The 24,621-nt window shown below is 45.8% G+C and overlaps 1 protein-coding gene across 1 annotated transcript in view; it reads right to left on the reverse strand.

Annotated features, from left to right (window-relative positions):
- MYO5B (myosin VB) overlaps positions 1 to 24,621 on the reverse strand; it is a 1,009,160-nt gene that overhangs the window by 536,378 nt on the left and 448,161 nt on the right. The window contains exon 5 of the mRNA XM_086960377.1: positions 4,256 to 4,412. Within this exon, the coding sequence (XP_086816503.1) occupies positions 4,256 to 4,412 (157 nt within the window). The remainder of the gene's footprint in view (positions 1 to 4,255; positions 4,413 to 24,621) is intronic.

Genomic DNA, 24,621 nt, shown 5'->3' on the forward strand with positions numbered 1-24,621 from the left:
GTCCAACTGCTAAAGTTGTAATATGGCAGGTGGACCGCTGGCTGGCCACGGACGGCCGTCATGACTACGGCGGTCCAATGGACTGTCATAGTCTTTACCAGCCCCTCAGAATTGACTCAAAGTTAAGGCAGAAAGAGGCACTTGGAGACCCATTTCACTGAATTTGCTGGAGGCAGGTATTCTGGTCTCCCAGGGGCACTGTGATACTGGGAAAAGAATGTGTGCCTGGTAGTGGCCTTACGACACACGCATGTAAATGTTCAACATACAGGGAAAACATGAAGGACTAGCGAGGCACAATAACCAACTATGGCACTGCAATACTGGCATGGAACTATGTACCCAGCAAGGACATTAAGATACCAGAATGGTCAAAAGAAGAGGGGCATTTGTGGAGAACTTGACATTGCTTACATTTCTGCATCAAACATACTACACTCCGGAAAAACTACATAACCACAGACTTAGGCTGGATGACAACTGCCACAGATGCGGCGCTTCTAATGCTGAATTTTTGCAGGTGTCATGGTCATGCCCCCAGCTTCACTTATACTGGCAAGAAGTTACTAGTGCACTTATGATTATGTTGTCTGAACAGATACCAAACGACCGCTAGTCTGTCTGTTGGGAATTTACAAATTTCAGCTGATTAGGAGACGAAAGATTTTGGCTGTGGCATTCTTACCAGCTAAACGTCGTATTGCATTGCGATGGGGTAGCAAGCGCCCCCCATGATTCAAAGACTGGGTCACTGCTATGACATATTGCAAAGAGATATTGGAGATATATGCAGAAGAAATGCCACAGGCCTCTATACCTAGGGATTTGTGGGAACCTTTTGTACAATACCTTAGGTCCACACACGAAAAGGATTGAAATTATGCCGCAATACACCAATAGTGCCTGATCAGTGAGATTCCCCGATGGACAGGGCCCCTAGCACAGAGAGGATGCACTGCCCTAATTTGAACGTGGCTCACCTTAGACTAGGTGCACTGAGCGCGGACATCGAGAGCTGAAACCTGGGGGAGTTACTGGACAGGGAATTAAAATAGAAAGGCCAAGTAAATAAGGTCCCCTCATCCTCCTTCCATGCTCTCAAAGTGATTAAGAAGATTGAAAAAGTCTTACCCTTTCATCTCCTAAGACAGCAGTCATTGTTTTTGTGCTAGTAAGACTTGACGCTGTAATAGTCTACCTAGACCTGCCGAAGGCTTCGCTAAAACAATTACAAATTCTCCTGAATGCTGCTGCTCGGTTCCTATTGAAAATTGCTAAATTTCTATCAGCAAAAAGAGCCATCAGCACACTTCACTGGCTCTCAGCCAGGGAGCGCATTATTTTCAAGACCCTGTGTATGGCCGATAAGACCCTTCATGGACAGGGCCCATCCCATTTCAAGAAGAACCTTAGGTGGTACACCCCCGGTGGGCCTGAGCGCCAGCTCTGCGAGGCACTTGGTGGTGCCAGCTTTCAAACGTTCCTCCTGGGGCGGCGGAAGCTTTTCGGGCCCATGGCCCTACAATGGAACCACCTTCCCAATGAATTGAAAGTAGCAACATCACTCTCTGTTTTTAGGAAATCTCTTTTCTTTTTTAATTCTTTTATTGAGTTTCTACAGAGGTTATATTGTCCCACCCTCCCCACCCCTGAGCCCCCCCCCCTGATACAGGCAACTTTCTACAATTGCAAAAGCAACATCTTGGTATTGTCACAAATAAGATAATATCGAATAAGGCTACACAAAACCGAAGAAAAAAAGAGAGAAGAAGAAGAAAAAACAAAACAAAAAAAGAACCACAGAAGAAACAAGAGGACCAAAGGACTTCTCCATTTTAGTAATTACATTCATTACTAATTCGAGGTTTCATTGCTAGTCTGGTCTCCCTGACCATAGTCTGACCGGCTCCCAGATTTCTAATCCCTTTTTTTTCTTCTTAAAGCCCTTCCGACTATAAATAGCTATTTCGAGGTTGTATACAGCTAAAAAGCGTGTCCCCCATTGTTGAAATGTAGGTGGATATTGATCCAACCAAGCTGATGTCAAACAAATTCTTAGTACGGCCATCGAGATAAATATGAGTCCCTGTATGGCGCTAGGTCTAGTAGCCCTATCCACCCCTATTACTATTTCTGCTGTTGTAATCTCTATATTAGTCTCTAAAATTCCAGATAGGAAAATAGAGATTTCTCGTTTAATCGTATCTAATGTGTGACATGTGGCCAGCATATGTATCAAATCAGCCTTGGGCATAGCACATCTAGGGCAAAGTGTACGTTTACCCTCGCACCATTTGGATATCTTTTTTGGGGTGTAATTGAGTCGGAAAAAGGTTTTGTAGAATTGGGCTTGTTGCTTGGTGGACATTAATATAGAGCTGGACAATTCTAATGCTTTACTAGCAAGTTCCTCTGTAATAGCTATTTTGTTTTGCCATTTACATGCATGTTTATCCACATCATCTGGTAAAGCTGCAGTTAAGTCTTTATAGATATCTCCAATTTTAACCATTTCTGATCTAACCACAGTATTGATTGCTAGAGTTTTCTTAAAACATCCGCTGCCACCCCCCTTTATTAAGATGAAATCCCTGATCTGCAGATATTTGAAAAAGTCGTGGGAGTCTAACCCATATTTGGTTTTTAGGGATTCAAAGGAACAAAAACCCATAGAATCATATAATGAGCCGAACTGTGAAATTCCACATCGGACCCATCGCCTCATAACTGAATCCGTAAAAATTCCAGGAAGATTAGTGTTATTCTCCAACGTTGTATAATAGGAAAACCTACCAATCCCCAAAAGTTTTCGAACCTGGTTCCAAACGGTATAGATACCCTTCAGTGTTTTAAAACGCTCTTTTTTGAGATGGCAATCGTATGGTAATCGTCGGAAATCTCAGTAAATAAAATAAATAATAATGCCACTGTCCACTTGTTTCACATAGTGCCAAGACTCCTCTGGGTAATCGTTGCACTCATTATGACCACTCATTCATGTATTCATTCATCGTGAATATGCCTTATTACAATGAAGGCTCTGCCCTCAACACAGATGAAAACTGGCACATGCACTGGGGGCAGTAAATTAGTGAAAGGTGGACTGTTCTTTCAAGCAGCCGAGCTGGCTTCCACTGTGCAGGCAGCAACACGGCTTCCACTTGAAAGGGATGCAGAGGAGCCCCCACAGCCAGGTGCAGTGAGTGACTGTACCAGGGATCTCTGGGGGGGCAAAGTACTAACTTTTCCTCCTTCCAAGGGGCGCCCGCACAGGTTGCACTGATTGTGCACCACCTTTATGTGGCAGACAGTCAGTATGCCCCCCGATGGCTCCTTTGCCTATGTGCCCATGTCTAACACAGCCACGCCTGCAGTACATGTATGGCGGCATTTTCTGTAATTCAGAAGAGACTGCGCAAGCGTCTGCAGCCACTTCTGTAATACAAAAGCGTGCCAGTGGTGCAAAACACAGGTGCACACACAGTTGCTCCCTCGGGGCACTTTTAAAATGGCCCTAAGTGCTTTTGCTCCTTATTTTACAAAGTGCTCTAATTGAGGTCCTAAAATGCAAACAAATTAAGAAATTTGGGGGGCATATTATCAAGGTGGGCGAAATGAAATTATCGCCGCGATAGCGGCCGTTTTCGGCCGCAAAGCGGAGATAATTTCATCGCCCTATTAGCAAGCTGTCGTTAACATCAGTTAGCGACAGCTTTTAGTTGATAGCGAGCGGTTTGGGGCCCGCTTTGCATGTTAGCGATATTTATTGCTAATGACATGCAAAGTGGGCGTACCCAACCGGTTAGCGAATAAAAACAGTCGCTAACATCGCTATCGCCTATTATCAACGCTGGCGTAGTGATGGAAATATCTCCAAAAGCTAACGCCTGCTCAGACCAGTTCTTAGCCATTATATCCAATGGGAGGTGGATATTATGGCTAAGACCCTATTGGCGTTAATGCGTGAATATCGCTGTATTCTCCGCGATATTCACGCATTTTGCCGCTATTGCTGGATATTTTATCGCTTTAGAGATAAACGTTGCTAATAGCACGTTATCTCTGCGATAATATCCGGCGATGCTTGGCGATAAAAAAAAACTTGCTAAGCCCATTTAGCGATAAATATCGCTAGTTGTTGGTAATATGCCCCTTGGCTTTTAATGTCTGCCCTTGTGATGCTTCGTAACATCAACTGGCCAGGCGACCAGTGTTGCATTCAGTTTCTAAGTAGCCCGTCCCATATCGCCCTTACCTCCATGATGGGGCTAGAGGCCAGGACTTTTTCTTCAACATTCGTCTCATTGGCAGAGCCTCCAACTGTGGCAAAGTACCGCATGGCATATTTGGCAGAGACGGTTTTCCCGGCACCAGATTCGCCGCTGACTATGATGGACTGGTTCTTCTCGTCCCTGCAGGAGGTAGAAAGAGAGGCTGTCAGTCTGCTGCTCCCAAACTCCAGCCCTTGAGCTCACATCCATTCACTTCACTCTTCATTCCTCTTATTCTGTCCTAAATTCCCCAAACCCCCCCAAAAAAGATTACAGCTCACAGTTGTCACAACCATTGCTATGAAGATAGTTAGTTTCTGCTCCTGACTTTGAGAAGAAGTGAGGAACAGTTTCATCTATCCTGTCATTGAAAAATATTGCTGCAATTTACACGTTATACTGCTGTATTAAAACGTTGTAATATATTGAAAAGGCTGCCTCTGCGGTAACTTAGAAATATAGAGAGGAGGGAGAGGGTTTTATAAATGGCTGCCCTGCTCGCTCCTTTTACCGCCTACTACGCCTACATCTGCTGTGCTAGTGATCTGGAACACTATAAAACATCTGATGTGCTTGCAGATTACAAATGCTGGAGTGTATAGGAGTGATGTGCCCTCTGAGGCAGCCCGCGGGCATCCAGCGTACAGGGCATCAAGGGTGCCTGGTCACTAGGGGTGGGACAGCTGGATTAGAACAGGGCCCTGGCATGGTTGGCTCTGCTGGCTCAGTGAAGAGCATAGCGCCTGTTTTTATGCACCTGCAATACATTTAACCTGATACTGTTGCATTATTTTAGACACCACTGCTTCAAAAACATAAAGAGGTAAACCTTGCTCACGGTTTCCGAGCTTTACTGTCTGATTATGAATCTCCAATTTGGAGAAATATCAGGTTAAATGACCTGCGGGCGCATAAAAACAGGAGCTGAGGCGGTGAAGCCCATCAAGATACGGCCTCACGCGTCCTTGCAGGGCGGATCCACTGTGCACCTGGGAACTGCTCCACAAAACAACCACACAAAGACAAAACTTTACTCTGCCGTGGGTCCTCCAGGTTTTCAATGCATTTTTCAAAATTCAGAAAGAATCCAAGGGGGCCTGGGAATCTTCCCAAGTATTATGTATCCAAGAGTACTCAAATGTGTAACTCATTCCACAAGAGGACATTTCTCAGGTGTACATTCTGCTTGTGGAAATGTATTACAGTAGTGCATTTACACTTTTATCTTTATGAGGAACATATTTCTGCCATGGAAACCCCCCTTTTCCACAACCCCATTAATTATAAGGATGTTCCCTTCCCCATTCCCACTGTAAACATGTCAGTGACAGGAATAAATCTGCAGGGTGTTTAGGATGAGAAACTACTTGCAAATACTTGGTAAATGCCATACCAACTTTAGGTGTTGGAACATACCTTGGAGTACCCACAAAACCTCCTCCACTGCATCCCCTTCCACCGCTGCTGGATTTGCTCCCATTTATTGATTAATTCTGGAATTAGTTAACTTGTTTCATTCTTGTGGACCTGACAGTCATTATTTGTTACATGTCAAAAAAAAGGGGGGGGGAGTTGTCTCCATGTATATATTGATAAACAAAGTTTTGAACCCTTATTTCGTAGGACATATAAATATGTTTGGTTATGCATTTGTTTGTATGAACGATTATGTATGTGTGGCGTTGCGTCCACTTCACCTTCAGAACACCCACCATCCACAGACACCAGCACCTGCTTCCACAAAGAAACTGGACCAAAATCACCGACGACCAGCTCATCTCCTCACTCAACAAGTCCACCCCAACCATCGCGGAAAACGACGACCCCAACACAGCAGCCCGAACACTGCATAGATGGATCTCGGACAGCACCAACACCATAGCCCCCCTCAAGAAAAACAACAATACCTGTGCCAAGAAAGCCTGATGGTTTACCACCGAACTTCGAGAGTCCAGGCGCACATGCCGCCTCCTCGAAAAGGCCTGGAGAAACACCAAATCCACAGAAGCCCACAACAACTTCAGAGCCGCCACCAACGATCACCATCAACTCATCAGAGAAACGAGGAAAAAAGCGATTGAAGACAAAATCTCCACCCACGCTCACAACAGCAAGGAACTCTTCAGCATCATCAAGGAGTTCGCCCAACCCACCAGCGAGTCTACCGACATCCCTCCCTCACAAGACCTCTGCGACAAACTCAGCACCTTTTTACACCACAAAATCAAGAGCATCTACGACAACTTTGACGAAGACAACCAACACACTGAACCCTCACCAACCACCCGGACACCCGGAAACCAGCGATTGATGACTGGACAGCCCTCACCACCAAAGACACACTGAAGACAATGAAGTCAATCCACTCAGGAGCCCCCACGGACCCCTGCCCCCACCACATCTTCAACAGAACCGCTGACACCATCGCACCCATGCTCTGCCACACCATCAACCGCTCCCTGGCGACCACCTCGTTCCCCAATGACTGGAAACACGCCGAGGTCAACCCCCTCCTGAAGAAACCCTCAGCGGACCCCACCGACCTCAAAAACTACAGACCCATCTCCCTGCTCCCTTTCCCAGCGAAAGTCATCGAGAAAGCCATCAACAGCCAACTCGCCACATTCATTGAAGAACACAACATCCTCGACTCCTCCCAATCCGGCTTCAGAAAAAACCACAGTACGGAAACCGCCCTCCTCGCCGCAACAGACGACATCCGCACCCTACTGGACAAAGGAGAAACAGTAGCCCTCATCCTCCTAGACCTATCAGCGGCGTTCGACACAGTCTCCCACCGCACCCTAATACGCAGACTCTACGACGCAGGAATCCAGGACAAGGCCCTTGACTGGATCTGCTCCTTCCTCTCCGGCAGGACGCAAAGGGTCAGATTCCCCCCTTTCCTCTCAGACCCCACACCTACCACCTGCGGAGTCCCCCAGGGCTCCTCCCTCAACCCGACGCTCTTCAACGTCTACATGGCTCCACTTGCCCCCATCGTCAGAACCTACGGACTCAACATCGTGTCATACGCAGACGACACCCAGCTCATCCTCTCCCTATCCAACGAGCCCAACACCGCCAGACGCAACTTTCGAGAAGGCATGGAAGCCGTCGCCAAATGGATGAAAAACAGCTGCCTACAACTAAACACCAACAAAACAGAAGTACTCATCATGGGCCCAAACCCCGACGCCTGGAGCGACACCTGGTGGCCCACCGCCCTCGGAAACCCGCCAACCCCCACAGACCACGCACGCAACCTGGGAATCATCCTGGACTCCGAGCTCAAAATGGACCGCCAGATCAACTCTGCCTCATCTTCCTGCTTCCACACCCTCCGCCTCCTTCGTAAAACCTTCAAATGGATCCCCCTCGAACACCGAAAGACAGTCACTCACGCCCTGGTCACCAGCAGACTCAACTACGGCAACGCACTCTACGCAGGAATAAACAAAAACCTCATACGCAAGCTACAGAACATCCAGAACGCCGCCGCAAGACTGGTCCTCAACCTGCCAAAACACTGCCACATCTCCCAGCACCTGCGCACACTACACTGGCTCCCCGACGAAGCGAGAATCACCTTTAAGATGCTTACCCACGCACACAAGGCCCTCCACGGCACCGGACCAGCATACCTGAACAGCCGGCTCAAATTCCATGCACCCCAAAGGACCCTACGATCAGCCCAGCTCTCCTACGCCGAGGTCCCCCACACCAGAAAGACCAGATCGGGAGGCCGCTCCTTCTCCTTCCTCACGGCCAAAGCATGGAACGCCCTTCCGCTCCACCTCAGACAGACAACATCGCTCCCAATCTTCACAAGAAACCTCAAAACCTGGCTCTTCGACAGACCCCCTCTTTGATGTAATGGAACCTGCACCCCCCCACCCCACCCCTAGCGCCTTGAGACCCTTACGGGTGAGTAGTTGCGCTTTAACAAACTCCTGATTGATTGATTGATAGGTTGAGCTTGGTGATTTATGGTGTATTTCATTCCTAGATTTCATACAACTGCAATATTATATTTATTGAATACATTTGTTACTTTTTGTATTATATTTTGAAAGGCCAGTGTTTCATGTATGCGGTATTTATATCAGTGACTATTAGCATTTTAAATTATCTTCACAGGCAGAGAAATTTTGTTCTGATTGTATTTCCTAATCTCTCCTGTTTTTTCTGCCTGTTATAGTCTCAGGGGCCCCCTTCTCTGTGAGTGGTAGAACAGCTGATGAGCCTCTCTCTGGACTGGAAATAAATCTACTCCTTACACTCCCTGTCTCATTCCACCGGCAGCAGCCAGAAGCATTACCACGACAGCGGACAGTGTCTCTCGCCTTTAATAACGGTGAACATAGTTCTTCACTTTATGGAAATCACAAGTCATTTATTTATTTGCAATTTTATATGGGGCAAGCAAGTTCCAAAAGGATATTGAGCGCTTTAAACAGTAACAGTTACTGTTGCACACAAGAAGCTCACAAAAAAGCAGTTACATGGTGTTACAAAGTAGAACAACAGTGTACCCCATTACATCAGGTTAAACAGATGCCTCCGACATGGAATCAAGCGATCCAGGCTGATGAGGGCTGAAAGGCCGAAACCGGTCCTAGGATGCTTGTTTTCAGTCCAGGGAGGACCTGGCTTGGCAGTTCGGGCTGGACTGTTCCCATGAGGCACAGGGTCAAGACTGATTTGCATATGGCTGGGTCCAAACTGGAATGGCATGGTGAGCAAAAAAACTATGGATTTAGGCCCAGATCTCTGTACTGGGGTGAATGTATGACATTGTTCTGCATTCTGTCCATCACTTGTTGTTTTTGCATCCGACATGATGGCCATCATGTCTATTTGTCCACGTCCTCTTCAGAGGACATGTCCGGCATGGGGAAGGAGGACCTCTACAGGTTTAGAGAGACTTTGGAACCATACTCTTTGTGTTGAAGGTAAAATCAGCAGGTGCCCATTTGCTACACTCACACCCACTCTGCAGAATACTCCTGGATCTGGACCTGCGGATACTACAGACGGACTGCCCTTCTGCCATGGCGTGCGGATTACACTAAAAAAATAAATACAAAAAAATAGAGATGCAGGAAGATATTAGCACTGCTACTTCTCGCCCTGGTTGTGATGACATTTCTCAGTGCTAACCTTCTGCACAGGCTTATGCATTGGAGACATTAAGGTAAGGTAAAGAACCTTGGCCACGAAACCGTCACCCTGCATGTTGTTACAACGTGGTCGTTGCAACACCTGCATTGTAACAAAGCATACCATTTCCCCGCAAGTCGTAACAATGACTTGCCGAGGGGGGAGAAGGTGTTGGATTTAAAATCCAACACCTTCCATACTGTCCGCACCGACTGGAGTTGGAATAGTAAATTATATTATTACAACATCCAGCGCCCCCCTCCGCAAGTTGTTGTTACGACTTGCGGGGTAATGGTATGCATTGTTACAACGCGGTCGTGGTAACGACCACATTGTAACAACATGCAGGGTGACGGGTTGCAGAAAAAAGAGGCATATTCTTAAGGTAATAACAGAAGCATAAGTCATTGACAACACATACATACTCCGGGCAGTGGCCCCTGTACCAAAAGAGGAAATGTGTCAGCAAATAATAGAACCATGAGGTGTCACCACCAAATAACCTACAGCCCATTACAAAACTCTCTCCTCTTTGACCGCAGTGCTTAATTTGAGCTGGTGGTTCCCAGTGCGCAGCACCAGCACTTAATAATGGCCAGAACCTGCACTTATGATAGCTGCCATATGGTGGTGCTGTTTGTGTAATTTAAAAATGAGCAGAAAAACAGTTGTTTCTTAATTCAATATACATTCAAAACAACTAATACCTGCAACCCAAACCATTCTTAAAAATGTGGCGGCCTAGAACTGTCTGAATTATCACACGTGTAGCAGTGTAATGGCTAGTAGTAGTGTAAGTACAGTGGCAATGTGAAGTGCAAACTGCAGTGGCATGCTTACAAGGGCCCGTCACTTTGATTTGTATTTTTTATACAAATAACGCACTGTTTGACCAGACACCTCAGCTTAGTCTTTGTTACAACCGTTTCTTAAGATTTACTCTGGAGTTCCGAAAGGCGCCCTGATGCCCTACTGGTAGTAGAGTGGGAGCTACACATGGCCAATAAACAATACCAGAAATGTTACCTTCTTAGAAAGACGTTGTAGTGCACATGATTTGGAAACAGACAGGAGCTGGTATGACGTGTTAGTGGATTGCAGTGGCCTGGTTCTTGGGGCTGCTGCACTGGCTGCAAACACAGATTGAGGAGAGGGGGTGATGCTGCAGACAGGCCTCGTGATCTCAACGGTGCAAGGGCACGGCCAACCCCTGCCAGTGCTCCAGAAACACAGATCAGTGCGGAAAGGATGCTGCATAGAACAGTCCTCGCAGATTTATGCTGTTAATATCCTTAACAACGGCGAGAGTTTCGTTTTCTGCAGAGGATGCCTTGCCAGAGAGGCAGCAAAGTGTCAGGTCAGCAAAACACACGGGATCCTTGAGCGAGAAGACGGGAATGAAAGGCCGAAAACACCGATCAGTCTTCTGGGGGACACAGAAGGGGTGCAGGGTGATAGACGGTCTGACAGAGAGAGAGAGAGAACGACAATGCAAGAGGCACGAACAACAAGCATTGACAAAGCCAATAAGCGTGTATTATGTTTAGTGTCTAAACAAGATACCGTTTTTCGGATGATTTAAAAGGGATGCTTTATTTGATGTTAGCACATTTTTTCTGATTGAAGAAGGGCACTATGGGAGATGATGTTCATTGATATATGGCATGTTCAAACTATGAGTGGGGGTGGCAGCTTGTAGGTAGATCGCTCACAGGTGTGTGGCTTTTCTCTTTAAATAACGACATGAGCCTGGAGGGAAAACTCCTAGTATCTTTGCCACGTACGTAGAGAAGTGAGGGCTTGCTGCTGGTCGCAGCGCTGAAAAGGTAAAACTCGAGAGAAGGGTGGTCTGTAGTTTAATGAGAACTGTCGAGCAGGGAGTTAGTTGAGACGTACTACACAGATTGAGCCATATGCCGATAGACATTTTTGGGCGAGAGCAGGTTCTGAACATTGAGGGAAAGGAATGGGAAATGTAAACACTTAATGGTTTCAGTTTAGTACGGTAGAGAGGTAGTTTAAGTTATTCGTTTTAGTTACGAATAACTTTCAGTTAACCCCTGACGAAGAATTTTACAATTCGAAATGCATTGGGAGCACTTTGATGTCATTTTAACGCTGTTGAAAAATGTTTGTCTTCACATGCCCTCGTAAAAGCCTAGAATGGCAACGTGTGGTACTTGAAAATGAGGAATAAATAATTCCATGCACAAACATGAGGTCTCCGCAGTGATGTGATTAAGGAGGATACATGAGTTAAGATTTTGGATAAATGTCAATAACTAAGCTACAAAGAAGTGATTATTAAGGAAAAGTTTTTCTAAGGAATGATTTCCTCAACCGCAGTGCAACAGACGGGCGCAGGAGAGAAGTGCCCTATCTGACTCGTAAACAAAATACCCAGCAGGAGGCACCACATGTTCAAACACAGATCACACATACAACTAACATACGGGGCAAACTGCGCGAGCACAGATCTACCCGCCTCATAAAATAACTTAATAACTTATACACTGCACTTCCATAGTCTGAAATCTTAGGCTAAAGGCTCCCACTGAACCAAACTCCCCGTTCCCTCGATCTATTTAGAGATGGGTGAAGCGCTGAGTTTAGACACAGAGGAAGGGTCTGCTGATCATGACCGGTGCAAGGCTTGGGTCCCCGAGCTCCAGGGTACCCCCTCCGGCATTGTGCAGCGGGTACCTGACCTGAGAGCCCCTGATTGGGTGGGGGCCCTCCATGAACAGTGCAATGGGGGAGGTGGCTGAGCTTTCGCGATGCCACTCTTTGACATGGGTCATAGCAACTGTCGCCTTACCGTGTTTTGGGCAAGGTAACCCCAGTCCAAGCTTGACATGTATAAGGCTCCCATTTTTGTGGGGGCGGGGGGGTTGATTTATAGATTTATATAGCGCGAACTCGACCGGAGGTATTGGAGGCTTTACATAAGCACCAGTTATGTTACACAAGGACACATTCATATTTTGGTAGGCACAGGGAGATTAAGTGATTTGCCCCCAATCACAGAATGCCCAGGCTCGAACCCGGTTCCCTAGCTCCAAAGTCTGCAGCTCTAGCCTTAAAGCCGTAACCTCTCCCAGTGCAGGCAGAAGGTTCCCTGCATCAGCACCATTGTGTTTTTGTTTTCATGAAACAAACTCCAGCTTTGGAGCTTATTTGTTGATAACAAAAAACTTGCTGAGCGCGAGCACCAAACATGAGGCACCTGCGCATAAAACATGAGGCACCTGCGCATAAAACATGAGACACCGCATCAAACATGAGACACCTGCGCATCAAACATGTGGCACCTGCGCATCACACATGAGGCACCTGCACATCAAACATGAGGCACCTGCGCATCACACATGAGGCACCTGCGCATCAAACATGTGGCACCTGCGCATCACACATGAGGCACCTGCGCATCACATATGAGGCACCTGCACATCACACGTGAGGCACCTGCACATCACACGTGAGGCACCTGTGCATCACATGAGGCACCTGCGCATCACACGAGGCACCTGCGCATCACACGAGTCACCTGCGCATCACACGTGAGGCACCTGTGCATCACACGAGGCACCTGCGCATCACACGAGGCACCTGGGCATCACACGAGTCACCTGCGCATCACACGAGGCACCTGCGCATCAAACATGTGGCACCTGCGCACCAAACATGAGGCACCTGCGCATCAAACATGAGGCACCTGAGCATCAAACATGAGACACCGCATCAAACATGAGACACCTGCGCATCAAACATGTGGCACCTGCGCATCACACATGAGGCACCTGCGCATCAAACAGGAGGCACCTGCGCATCACACATGAGGCACCTGCGCATCAAACATGTGGCACCTGCGCATCACACATGAGGCACCTGCGCATCACACATGAGGCACCTGCGCATCACATATGAGGCACCTGCACATCATACGTGAGGCACCTGTGCATCACACGAGGCACCTGCGCATCACACGAGGCACCTGCGCATCACACGAGTCACCTGCGCATCACACGAGGCACCTGCGCATTAAACATGTGGCACCTGCGCATCAAACATGAGGCACCTGCGCATCACACATGAGGCACCTGCGCATCACACATGAGGCACCTGCGCGTCACACATGAGGCACCTGTGCATCACACATGAGGCACCTGCGCATCACACATGTGGCACCTGCACATCAAACACGAGGCACCTGCGCATCACACATGAGGCACCTGCGCATCAAACGTGAGGCACCTGCACATCACATGAGGCACCTGCGCATCAATCATGTGCCACCTGCGCATCCCACATGAGGCACCTGCACATCAATCATGTGCCACCTGCGCATCAAACATGAGGCCCGCTCAGCAAGTCTTCAGCGCGGCCAATGGCACACAGCAGATGTGGCTTGTAGTAATTCCCCTGATTTATAACAGATTAACGGCCTTTTTGGAGATAGCGCTGGAGAGTTCAGACATAGAGATGTCTCACAGTGGCCCATGTTTGCTGAGGCTGGCCTCCATTGAGGAGACCCAGCGCACTGGGGTAAATACAGGGCTCGAGTCGGTGTACCATGCAGGTGGATGGCGTCCCCCCTCTTATTTTACCAGGAGCTGGATAACTGGAGCAAATGGAGCCACACATTCACTCTTTGGCCTCTCTGGGGCAGGATCGGAGCCCATTCAAAACTTTACTCACGTGCTGGCTTCTCTGTTGCAATCGCATCTGAGGGGTGAGCGAGGGGAGGCAATATGTCGGATGGTGCAAACCACCTTTCGTGACGTCATTTTTTTTTTTAGGACTTGTGCCCTGGGTAAATGAGAAAGCACAGAAGTCTGACAAGTTGAATTTCAGGGCTTTTCAAAGCGGATGATGTTTCATGAGGACATTATAATATCTAGGATGCTTCCCTTGCCCAAGGTGAACACAAAGTATCTTAGATTTAAGGTAGGATTTTACTCATGTCCCATGGGATATTCAAGGATAATGTTGAATGTATAGAGAATGAATATGGAAGCAGAGTTTTGTGAAGTGTTCAATGAAAGTTGCATTAGGAACTACCTTCTTGATGGCAGCCCGTTTCAAAGGCTGATTCCCTCGCTCTGCCCCTTCGATACTTAATCAGAAAATCCCTTCAGGAGCTCCGAGGTTTCGGCTGAGCCAGTGAACCTCTATTGGGGACGTATAGAGACATTTAAGAAATCCAACCTCGTGCGATTTCTGCTTGTAAGGTTCCTTTTTGCTCCGGAGACTGAATACACATCCCTGCCAGGGTGTTAACAACTGTCCCTTGTCAAACCATTTCTAAATCAGTTTGAACTCCAGGACAACAAAGTACACTTTTATAGAGTTGCTTTTGCACTAAGCGAAATCTAATCTTAAAAATTGAACTAGATTTTTAATGATAAGTGGAAAATAACTGACTGAAAGTGTTATTATTTTCTCAGACAAAAATAAATACCTAGGCTTATATTCACAAGTAGGGCTGTTCACAGAAAAGCTTGCTTTAACTACACAGGCACAGCAGCTTTTGTAACTGTTCACTCTGGGAACAAATATTTCCTTAAATTCTAGCATGTCCTTTTTTTATATATTAATCTTATACCCAGTGGACTTACAAGACACACTGTGGATGTGACATAGATAATATATTAAAGTATATTTCCTGCACAGCAAACCACTTTGCTTGCCATCAGACATTATGGTGCTCTTAAACTGCAGTCCATCCATAGAACAATGGTGCCATCTGAAGCCCTACATTTTAGTCATATATTGGGATGGTGTAAATACACTCTGCAACCCATGCATCAATGCCATGTGAATCGGCAAGAGAGTCATCAGGAAACTGCAATGGCTGCCGGTTAAACAACGAGGCAGGTTTAAGGCGCTCTGCCTGGCCTATAAAGCACTGCATGGACTAGGGCCAGCCCATTTCAGACAGAAACTGAAATGGTGCATCCCAGCTAGGACACTACACTCAGGCTCCACCATGAACCCGATTGTCCCTTCTTTCAGGAGAACCAACTGGGGTGGCAAGAGCTTCTTCAGGGCCACAGCGGTGCTCTGGAACAGCCTCCCAAAGCTGCTCCCTCCCTACTCATTTTCAGAAAAGCCTTAAAGACCTGGTTGTTCCCATAGGAGACATAAAGGCACCCGGCCCTGGCCAAACTCACTGCGGACATCTAATTCAGTAACTTTATCTGTTCCTACAGCGCCAAGACACCTACCAGCAGTAGCTGCGCTTTATAAATTATATATAAATAAAATAAATACATGTATTACATTTAACTTTTAAAACACTGGTGACCAACTATCATGACTTTACTGGAAAGATGCCACTTTGGTGAAATCAGATTATAGTACAAATTTTTGGAGGAACCACAGAAGCTGTGACACTGGTAGTGTCATAGTGGGCAGCATCATAATGGCAGCACATCAAAACAGGGAAAAGTATGAGACCTCTGTAAAAAAAAAAAAAAAACACACTCACACACACACACACACACACTCACACACACACACACACACACACACACACACACACACACACACCCACCCCCACAACCCCACCCTCCCCCCCTAGTTAGGTTAGACTTTCCATAGGAAGAGCTTTCTTTGCTAATAACTTTGGCGCTGTTTGACGAATCTTCAATAAATTTTCCAAAAACAAGGTCATCCATCTCATATACCTACTGGAAACTCTAGGGGTGAGCTGTGAAGGGTGGGCATAGAAAAAGGGGGGGTCCAAAATACATTTTCCCATACAGCTTCCATACGGAATTTTTTTCGGCGTTGCACCCAAAATAGTTGAACGCAAGTACATTAAAGTTAGAAGAAAGCTAGATCTTTATCCAGAAAGTGTGCTTTTTGTGGTTTGGTGTAAATCCATTCAGTAGTTGTGGAGAAATTTGGTTTCAAAATGTATAGATATATTGACAGTTGGACTTTCATTAAAAATGTTAGGTCTTCTGATTGGCTGAGAGGCTTATTTGGTGCGAGTGCTCTTAGTGGCTGACTGCAACATGTACAGTAATGTTTCATCAGCCATTACAGGATTCGGGGACCTGGTCTCCTGTCAAGAAAGAGAGAGAGAGAAAACAGCTAAGGCACTTAATAATGGGGATTAGCTAACTTATAAGTGCTCCAAATTTGGTCCAAAGAGGAAGGTGATTTAGAAAGAGATAAATAAATGTGCGCAAGTCAACCGAATTTCAGTTAGTCCGCACTTACGTCTGCCAAGCAGATGCCAGACCTCATGTCAGAGATATAGAAAACCAGAAAAAATGAGACCATGCCTTTTGCTTACTGTTTACAAATCCCATACAATTACCCTCACCTTTTCCAACATTGCCACCTTAAAAATAAAAAATAAAACATCGTAGGTTATTCCTTTGCTGAAGCAGACAACGTTTTCTAAATCCATTTGTTGAGTTTTTCAATAGATTTACGCGAAACCCACCTTACCACTAAACACAGAGACAGCATCTACTGCCATCAACCTTAGCTTCACTGCGGTGCCCCATCCCACCAAAAGGACCTTGTCTACAAATGTAACTCTCAAAACATAGGGTACATTATGGGGAAGGTTACATGCATGCATGAGTAACATAAGTAGAAGTACTCTATTACGCACTCGTTCTTGGCTTCGCGAATCGGCCCATAACTACCAAGTCTTTACTAGTAAAAGTGGAAAGAGGAAACAGTCCTTTCTGTATGTACTAATTGTATAAGAATATTACCCGAATATTCCTAATGTTTGCCATTTTAGATGTTTTGGGTCAATTCACAGAGGCATGTAAGACTTTGTAATAGAGTAGTAAAGAAGTACTTTTTGAATTGGTCCCATCTGACCTTCAGGTGGGTATGTGGGGAATAGCAGGGTCATGCGCCATTCATTCGAATGCTGTAGCTTCACAACGTACCATGTTTTGCCACCATACTCCACTGATACTGCATCCACGTACATGCAGATGCAACCAGTTACCTCCTAACACCAGGGAACCAAGGCGGCAGCAACAGACTTCATTCAATTCTAATGACGGGTGTGTGTCTGCTACAAGTAACACACTGCAAATGATTGAATAAAAGGCACCAAGCTCCCAGTGACTCAACCCAGATTAATAGAAGACATTAAGTTAATTGTCCCTGCCTTGCCCTTTGGTACAAACACAAAAGTAATTAGTTTGTGATGTCAGCACTTCCAGCACAATTAGATCTATACTTTACCTCATTGGACATTTGAACGCAGTAGTGGCACACGTAATCGCGTCAACATAAAAGGAAAAGCAGGCTTCCCACGCAAAATAAAGTGGAGATTTGCAAGGAGAAAGTCCTCCAAGTTGTAGTTGTGAATGTCATCTACTCATTTGTGTTGCTTTTCAGGAGGAGCACGTTGCTATAATTTCAGAGTGTTCAGCAGGGCTCCAGGATGGTCACAGCCACGTCACATTTTTAAGCTATCCAAGTAACTTTCATTGATATGAAATGAACCTCAAAGGACATGATTTACATACTCTATGGTTATCTTGAAAATCTGGCACTGATTGTGACTCCATGTCTACTGTCCGTGAATCCTGCCGGGATCCAATATGGATCTGACCATGACGTCCACAGCGACTGTTCTGCAATTCAGTGTCACACAGGCCATGCGTTCACATAGCATTTTCAAGTTAAAGAAAGTTTAAGAGTTTTGCTGAGAGTTTTCTGCAGCTGGCCCTATGTCATGTTGATGTTGTCAACCAGTCCTGGTTTTTATAAAACAGCAGTTTAACCGCATCGATGCGGCGCATATTTCCGCTGTGCGCTAACGCTAAACGGAAACCTATGCGTTCATGACGAGCTCAGCTCGTCATGAGCGTACGAGAGGTTTACCTCGTGACGAGCTGAGCTCGTCATGAGCGTCGAAGGGGTTAAATATTGATCCCACGGTTTCAGTGGTTTACGCGACAATACAAGTCAAAGAATGAGCTGGCTGATGATGTCATATGTGAAATGGTACAACTCTACAACAAGCATTGGTAAAGAAAATAGATTTCACCTTTGGCACCTATTGGGTTTGTCATTTGCTTTAGGCACTGCTGTATGGCATCAAGAAAGCACTGTCAAAATAAAATAAAAATAGGCACAATGGCAGTCTTGTCATTCTAAGTGATGAGTATTTATTTATTTATTTTTAAAGTTTTATATAGCGCGAACCAGACCCTTTCGGGTATCAGAACGCTTTACAGGGTAGGTGATATTGTTACATAAATACAAAGAAAATACCATAGGGTTCACTGCTGGTCTTTGATGTTAAAAAAACAACTATCATAGATAGATACATGGGTATTAGGTGCATAACAAAACATTCAATGCATAACAAGCAAAATATAGTTACAGTATCCAGGAGACCTGACTGGCCAATATACAATAAAAGGATCTGTGAAGAAGAAATGTTATGTAGCAATTTAACCGTAGTCTAAGCTTAGGTGAATTTAGCCATGAGAAGCGATTTCACTTCTTTTTTTAAAGATGCCGTATAAGGATTAAGTGTGGTTTCTGGGGGTAGCGCATTCCATATTCTGGGCGCCATTCCTGAAAATGTTCGGGTATATGTTTTCTTCGTGTTGACTTTTCGCGGTTTCAGTAGAAGAGTCTTAGCACTTTGTCAGGCTCTAATCCCACACGAGGGCGGTAGTTTCTGTACCAAATAGCTAGGGGCATTATGGTGAATGGCTTTATGCATCATACATGCTATTTTCAGATGTATTCTAGCTTCAAAAGGTAGCCAGTTAAGGGATTTTAGGTCAGGGGATATGTGTGAGCTTCTTTTGGAGCCTGTGATAAGCCTTGCTGCAGCGTTGAGTGAGGCTCTTAGAGGGGCCGTTGCAGCTCTGGGCAGGCTGCAGAGAAAGATACTCCTGTGGTCAATTCTTGGGATGACTAGTGCTTGTACTGTCAGTTTGAAGTCCTTTTCCGGCAGGAAGGGTTTCAGTTTTCTAAGGGTATGTAGCTGAAAATGTGCTACTTTTGTCACGTTGCTGATGTGTTTTTCATTATTGAGGTTTCTGTCCAGTGTAATTCCCAGCGATTTTGCTGAGTCAACCAATCATCAGAAAACATGTGTGTGCCAGCGGATTGACGGGAGCGCCATTTACTTGAGTTTTTTATTAAGCCATCCAAGATTGTCTTTATCTGGCATTTTTCAGGCCCTTCCATAATGATGTCGGAATTAAGTGACTGTTGAAAGGTTTTGCTTTCATGAGTTTCTAGATTGAAGATCGGAGTTGGATGCTACGGTTTTTCAATCATTTTGGTTCTCAAACTCTCAAAAATCTTCCACTAAACTTTAGACTCCCAAAGGAACATTATTGGAAACCGGTTTACTTCTATAGACTGGACTGCGGGTCTTACTCACAAAGTGTAGGTTTTGAGCTCGGGCTTAACACCCCGGCTGCCACCAGACCTCATGTAATCCCCAGACAAATAGCTTTAACAAGAAGTATAGAGTGACATGCTTGGTCTTCACCCACATGCTTATCTTCCTCTACAACAGAGGTCTTCAAACTTTTAGATGCCGAGAACCCCTTGTCAAAATCTTTTAGGCATAAGGACTCCCTACTGACAAAAATTGCTGGAACCTGGTACGCAACATCGACAATCATAAACGTCCCAATTCCCACAGCAAATAATTTTTACGGTGGGGAAATAATATTAAACAGTGTTTAGCAAGCCAGAGGTCGGTGAGCAAGGGGGAGTAGTTAATGGTGTAGCTAAAAACAGAGGGCCTCATTTATGAGAAATTGGCGTAGGGCAGCACCACAAGTCTTCTTGCTGCGCTGCCCTACGCCAATGTGAAAGGGCAGGAATGCACCGTATTTCTGAAATACGGTACATTCCTGTCCCTGTCCTTTCCACTTGAGTTGGTGCACAAATGGCAGCCTAGCACCAACATAGTCAGGATTGTTTTTGTGCAGATAAGGGCACCTTCCTTCACAAAAACAATCGTGAGAGGGTGTTTTCCTCCTTCTATGGGAGCTGCAGAATGCAGCACACATGGAAAGAGGAAAAAAAGGAGAAATTAAAACACTTATCCTCGTTTCGCCTCCGGTGGGAATGCGTACGTTTTTTACGCTGCCCCAAGTTTACGTGATTTTGTAAATATGGGGCCGCATCAAAATCCAAGGATGTTGCGTGGGAACCCCCACATAACACCTCCAAGACACAGAGTAAGGCAATAAATAAATAAAATAATTACGCACTTATATAGCGCACGACTACCCGGAGGCATCTTGGCGCTTGTACGAATACCGCCGAGGAAGCCTTCCTGGCCTTTCCCTGTAAGGAGCCCACTCCTGGGCACCCCCAAGGTGAAGTCAGGCATCCTCAGCGTTGTTGGGGCCGTTGTGGAGATTAAGCAAGCTATTGCCCAGAGGTGCAGAGTGGGACCCATGATCAGAATAGGCACTGAGGCGAGAATTATCAGGTTCGAGGAAATTGAGCCCGAGACCCGCCGAGGTGGGAATTGAACTTTGGTCCCGGCCAGAGTACTGCATCAGGGTCTGACGCTCTAACCATTGAGCCACACTTCTCTACAATGCAATGCAGTAACTTGAACTGCCTTAATCCATATATATGAGGCCATTCAAAGCCATGCAGGGTGACTGCCGCCACCTCATAGGTATGGGTGAGAAGCTTGCACCGTCAGAGCATCAAAAAATAGATTCTCTGGCAATGCAAGCCTCTCATAAATAAGCCCCAAAAAATCTTTCATCTTTTTAGGTCTTTTACCATGCGGTACCTACATATAAAATAATGTGCAGCGTAAATGAAAAAATACATTTTAAAAGTTGTTAGTGGGATATGCACTGTAGTATATTATGAAACCCTATTATTTAATGTACAGCAGAGGTCTGTGTATAACCAGAGAGCCATTGAATTAAATGTTGGTTGGTGCTGTGGAGAATAGTGACTTGTGTATTTTTTGTGCTACGAGGTCAAAACCTGTGACGGAAAGCACTATGAATATGTAAGTCATGAAATGAAATTAAATGAAATGAAAGGAGGATTTATAAAGCGCATGGCTGCCCGTGAGCGTCCCAGCACTAATAAGTGAGCTGATGGAATGAAGGTGAAAGATTATGGAAATAGCCAAGTTTTAAGGAGCCTACTCAAAGCAAGAAGGTTGGGTTCGGCACGCAAAGTCAGGGGCAAAGAATTCCACAGCTTGTGGGAGTTATAGGAAAAGAGGCGGCCCCCAGTACGAGCCTTTTTATCCTAGGTATGTAGGCTAGGTGTAGGTGTGCAGATCGCAGGTTTCTGGAGGCTTCGTGAGGTCTGATCAGATGTTTTAGGATATGGGGCCCGTTGCCATGAAGGATTTTGTGGGCGGTACAAAGGGTTTTGAAGTGTACTCGCTCCTGGATGGGCAGCCAGTGGAGCGATCTTAGGGCAGGTTTGGCAGAGCTCCTACTGTACAATTTGTCAATGACTTTCTTAGGAGCCCCAAGCAGAGCATTGCCATAATCTAATCTGGATAGTGGGAGGCTCTGAATTAGGAGCTTCCTGGAATCCTGGGGGAGGATTTTGCGGGTGGTCCAGAGGATACCATAGCAGGCCCCTGCTGTCTTCCTGGCTTGCGTGTTCAACGTGAGATCCTGGTCAAGCCACATGCCCAGGCTCTTAATGTTTTGTTTTGGGGCCATAGCAGGTCCCATACAGGGTGGCCACAGAGTCTTCGGTATGAAGTGAGATTGGATGCCCAATACCAAAATCTCAGTTTTATCACTGTTGAGTTTGAGGTGTGAGCTGTCTATTCAGTGGGATATGTCTTGGAGGCAAGAGTGAAGGTTGTTGGGGGCGGTCCAGCTGGCTTAGAGAGACAACAAGCTGGGTGTCGTCAGCATAAGTCACAATTGTAACACCATGGGGAGTGACTATTTTCTCCAAGGGGGACATATAAATGTTAAAAAGAGTGGAGCTCAGGGAGGAGCCCTGGGGGACCCCACAATGTACAGGAGTTACGCGGGATCTAGAAGTTCCCTCAAGAACTTGAAAGGATCGGCTGTGGAGAAAAGATTTCAGCCAGGAAAGCGTCATTATTTTATACTTGCATTACACAAAGTGGAAGATAGACTGACACAAAATGTGCAACTAGTTTTATGATTAAATGGTGCTTCCAAAATGTAGATATTAGTAATACCAGAGCGTATGTGATGCAATTTTATTTTACATAACTGTCCCGTCAACACCTCCTTTGGGGTACTAAGGATTGTGTAGATAGTTATGATTAAAAGCAAGCACTTTCACAGCCCAGTTGTTAACTCTTTGCACTACCACTCAAAAAACCCAAATCTTTGTAATCACAAAGGAGTTTGGAGTGATTCTATTAATTTAAGCCAGAACCTGTTCCCCTCCCAAGCACCCTTTACACTTGCAGATTAACTAATAGCGCACATTTGCATTTAATTCAGGCAAGCAGGCACCCTGGACTGAAGGCGTTTCACAGCACAGGAGACTCAATTAAGGAAACATCAACGGGAGCATTTTAACAATCAAGCAGTCCCATTCTTTTTCCAAAAAGAAAGCACAGGTTTTGGATTGCAGGCACAAGTAAAGCTGGGGAATGCAGCACCCCCTTCCAGGGCTCCACGGCCCCCCTGGGGGTCGCACCCCACAGATTGAAGACCTCTGCTCTACAAGTATTTGATTGGGCAGAGGGTGTGCTCTTCCACTGAAAATCAGTGCTTGTATTTACCATTTAAGTAACCGTAGGCCTGAGCAGGTCATGGGGACAAACCAGTGATAACTGATTGGTTCATTGTGAAAAGGGTGTTTCAGATGATATGGGTCGGACCTGTTTATGATGAAGAGTTACAACAAAGGTTAGAAGACTGAATTATTTATTGTTAAAAGCAGGAGTTAATCTCAATAGTCCCTCAACCTTGTACTATTGTTATTACACTGTCTTACATCTTACAGGAATTTGGTTGCATGGAATCTAATAGATCACTGTCGTAGGGCCTAGTTTTGATCTTTGTTGGGTAGAAGATCTGCCTGCACTGTAATAATCCTTGTTTGGGCCTTTTCAGAGGGGGAGGGGGCATGTAAAATGAAAATAGCCTAGAAGGGCTGCTAGATGAAAGGGGGCTGCTTGTTCGAGGCGGCTCTCACCTCTTACACGTACTGAGTCCGGGAAGGGAGAATTAGAGTAATGATTATTAAAAACAAGCAGTGCTTTAAATGGGCCGGTACTCACTGGTACTGAGTACCGGCACTTCTCAGATATATCACTCTGAGTACCGGCACTTCTCAGATTTATCACTCTGAGTACCGGCACTTCTCAGATTTATCACTCTGAGTACCGACATTTCTATACGGCCGTGGAGAGTACCGGTACTCATGAAAAGTAAGGCTCATTGGCTGTGCTGGTCAGCTGGAGTGGAACGTGTCTCTGACAGCCAAGGCGCCGCTTCTGCAGCCCCGATCTGAGCCATTCAGCAGGGCTCTTTTGAATAATGTCTGGGTGCTCAACATCATGCTGTGCTTGACAGAGCAGGGCCCGTTCAGGCCCTGTGCTGTCAATCACAGCCACACTAACCTGCGCATTTGTGTAAACAAGAGTCAGACGACAGAGATTTCCAAGGGAGTAGTAAAAAAAAGAATGATACAACGAGTCACAACTTTTATGGAGAACCTGATGAGGCAATCAACGTTGTATTGATAGTGTAAATGTTATGGATGGATTAGTGAACAAGGGTGGATGGATGGGTGGATGGATGAATGAAGAGATGGATGGATGAGTGAAAGATTAGATGGCTGGGTGAAAGGGGGTGGATGATTGGATAAAAGGGCGGATGATGGGTGGATACGTGAAAGATTGGATGGATGAATGAAAGGCAGGGAGGATGGATGAAAGGGTGGATGATGGATGAGTGAAAAGAGGTATTGAGTGAAAGGGTGGATGGAATGAAAGGGTGGATGGAATAAAGGACTGAAAGGGTTGAGGGATAGATGAGCAAAAGGATTATTAAATGAGCGAAAGGGTGGATAGAGAGAGATGGATGAGTGAAAGGATGAATGGATAGGTTTGGAGATGGATGGATGGATGGATGGATAGGTTTGGATATGAAGGGTGGACAGACGGAATGGTGAAAACTGAATGATGGATGAAAGACTGAGCAGACGACACAATGTAAAGGTTAAATGG

The sequence above is a fragment of the Lissotriton vulgaris genome, chromosome 3_1 (genome assembly GCF_964263255.1).
Source record: "Lissotriton vulgaris chromosome 3_1, aLisVul1.2, whole genome shotgun sequence".
NCBI lineage: Eukaryota > Metazoa > Chordata > Amphibia > Caudata > Salamandridae > Lissotriton > Lissotriton vulgaris.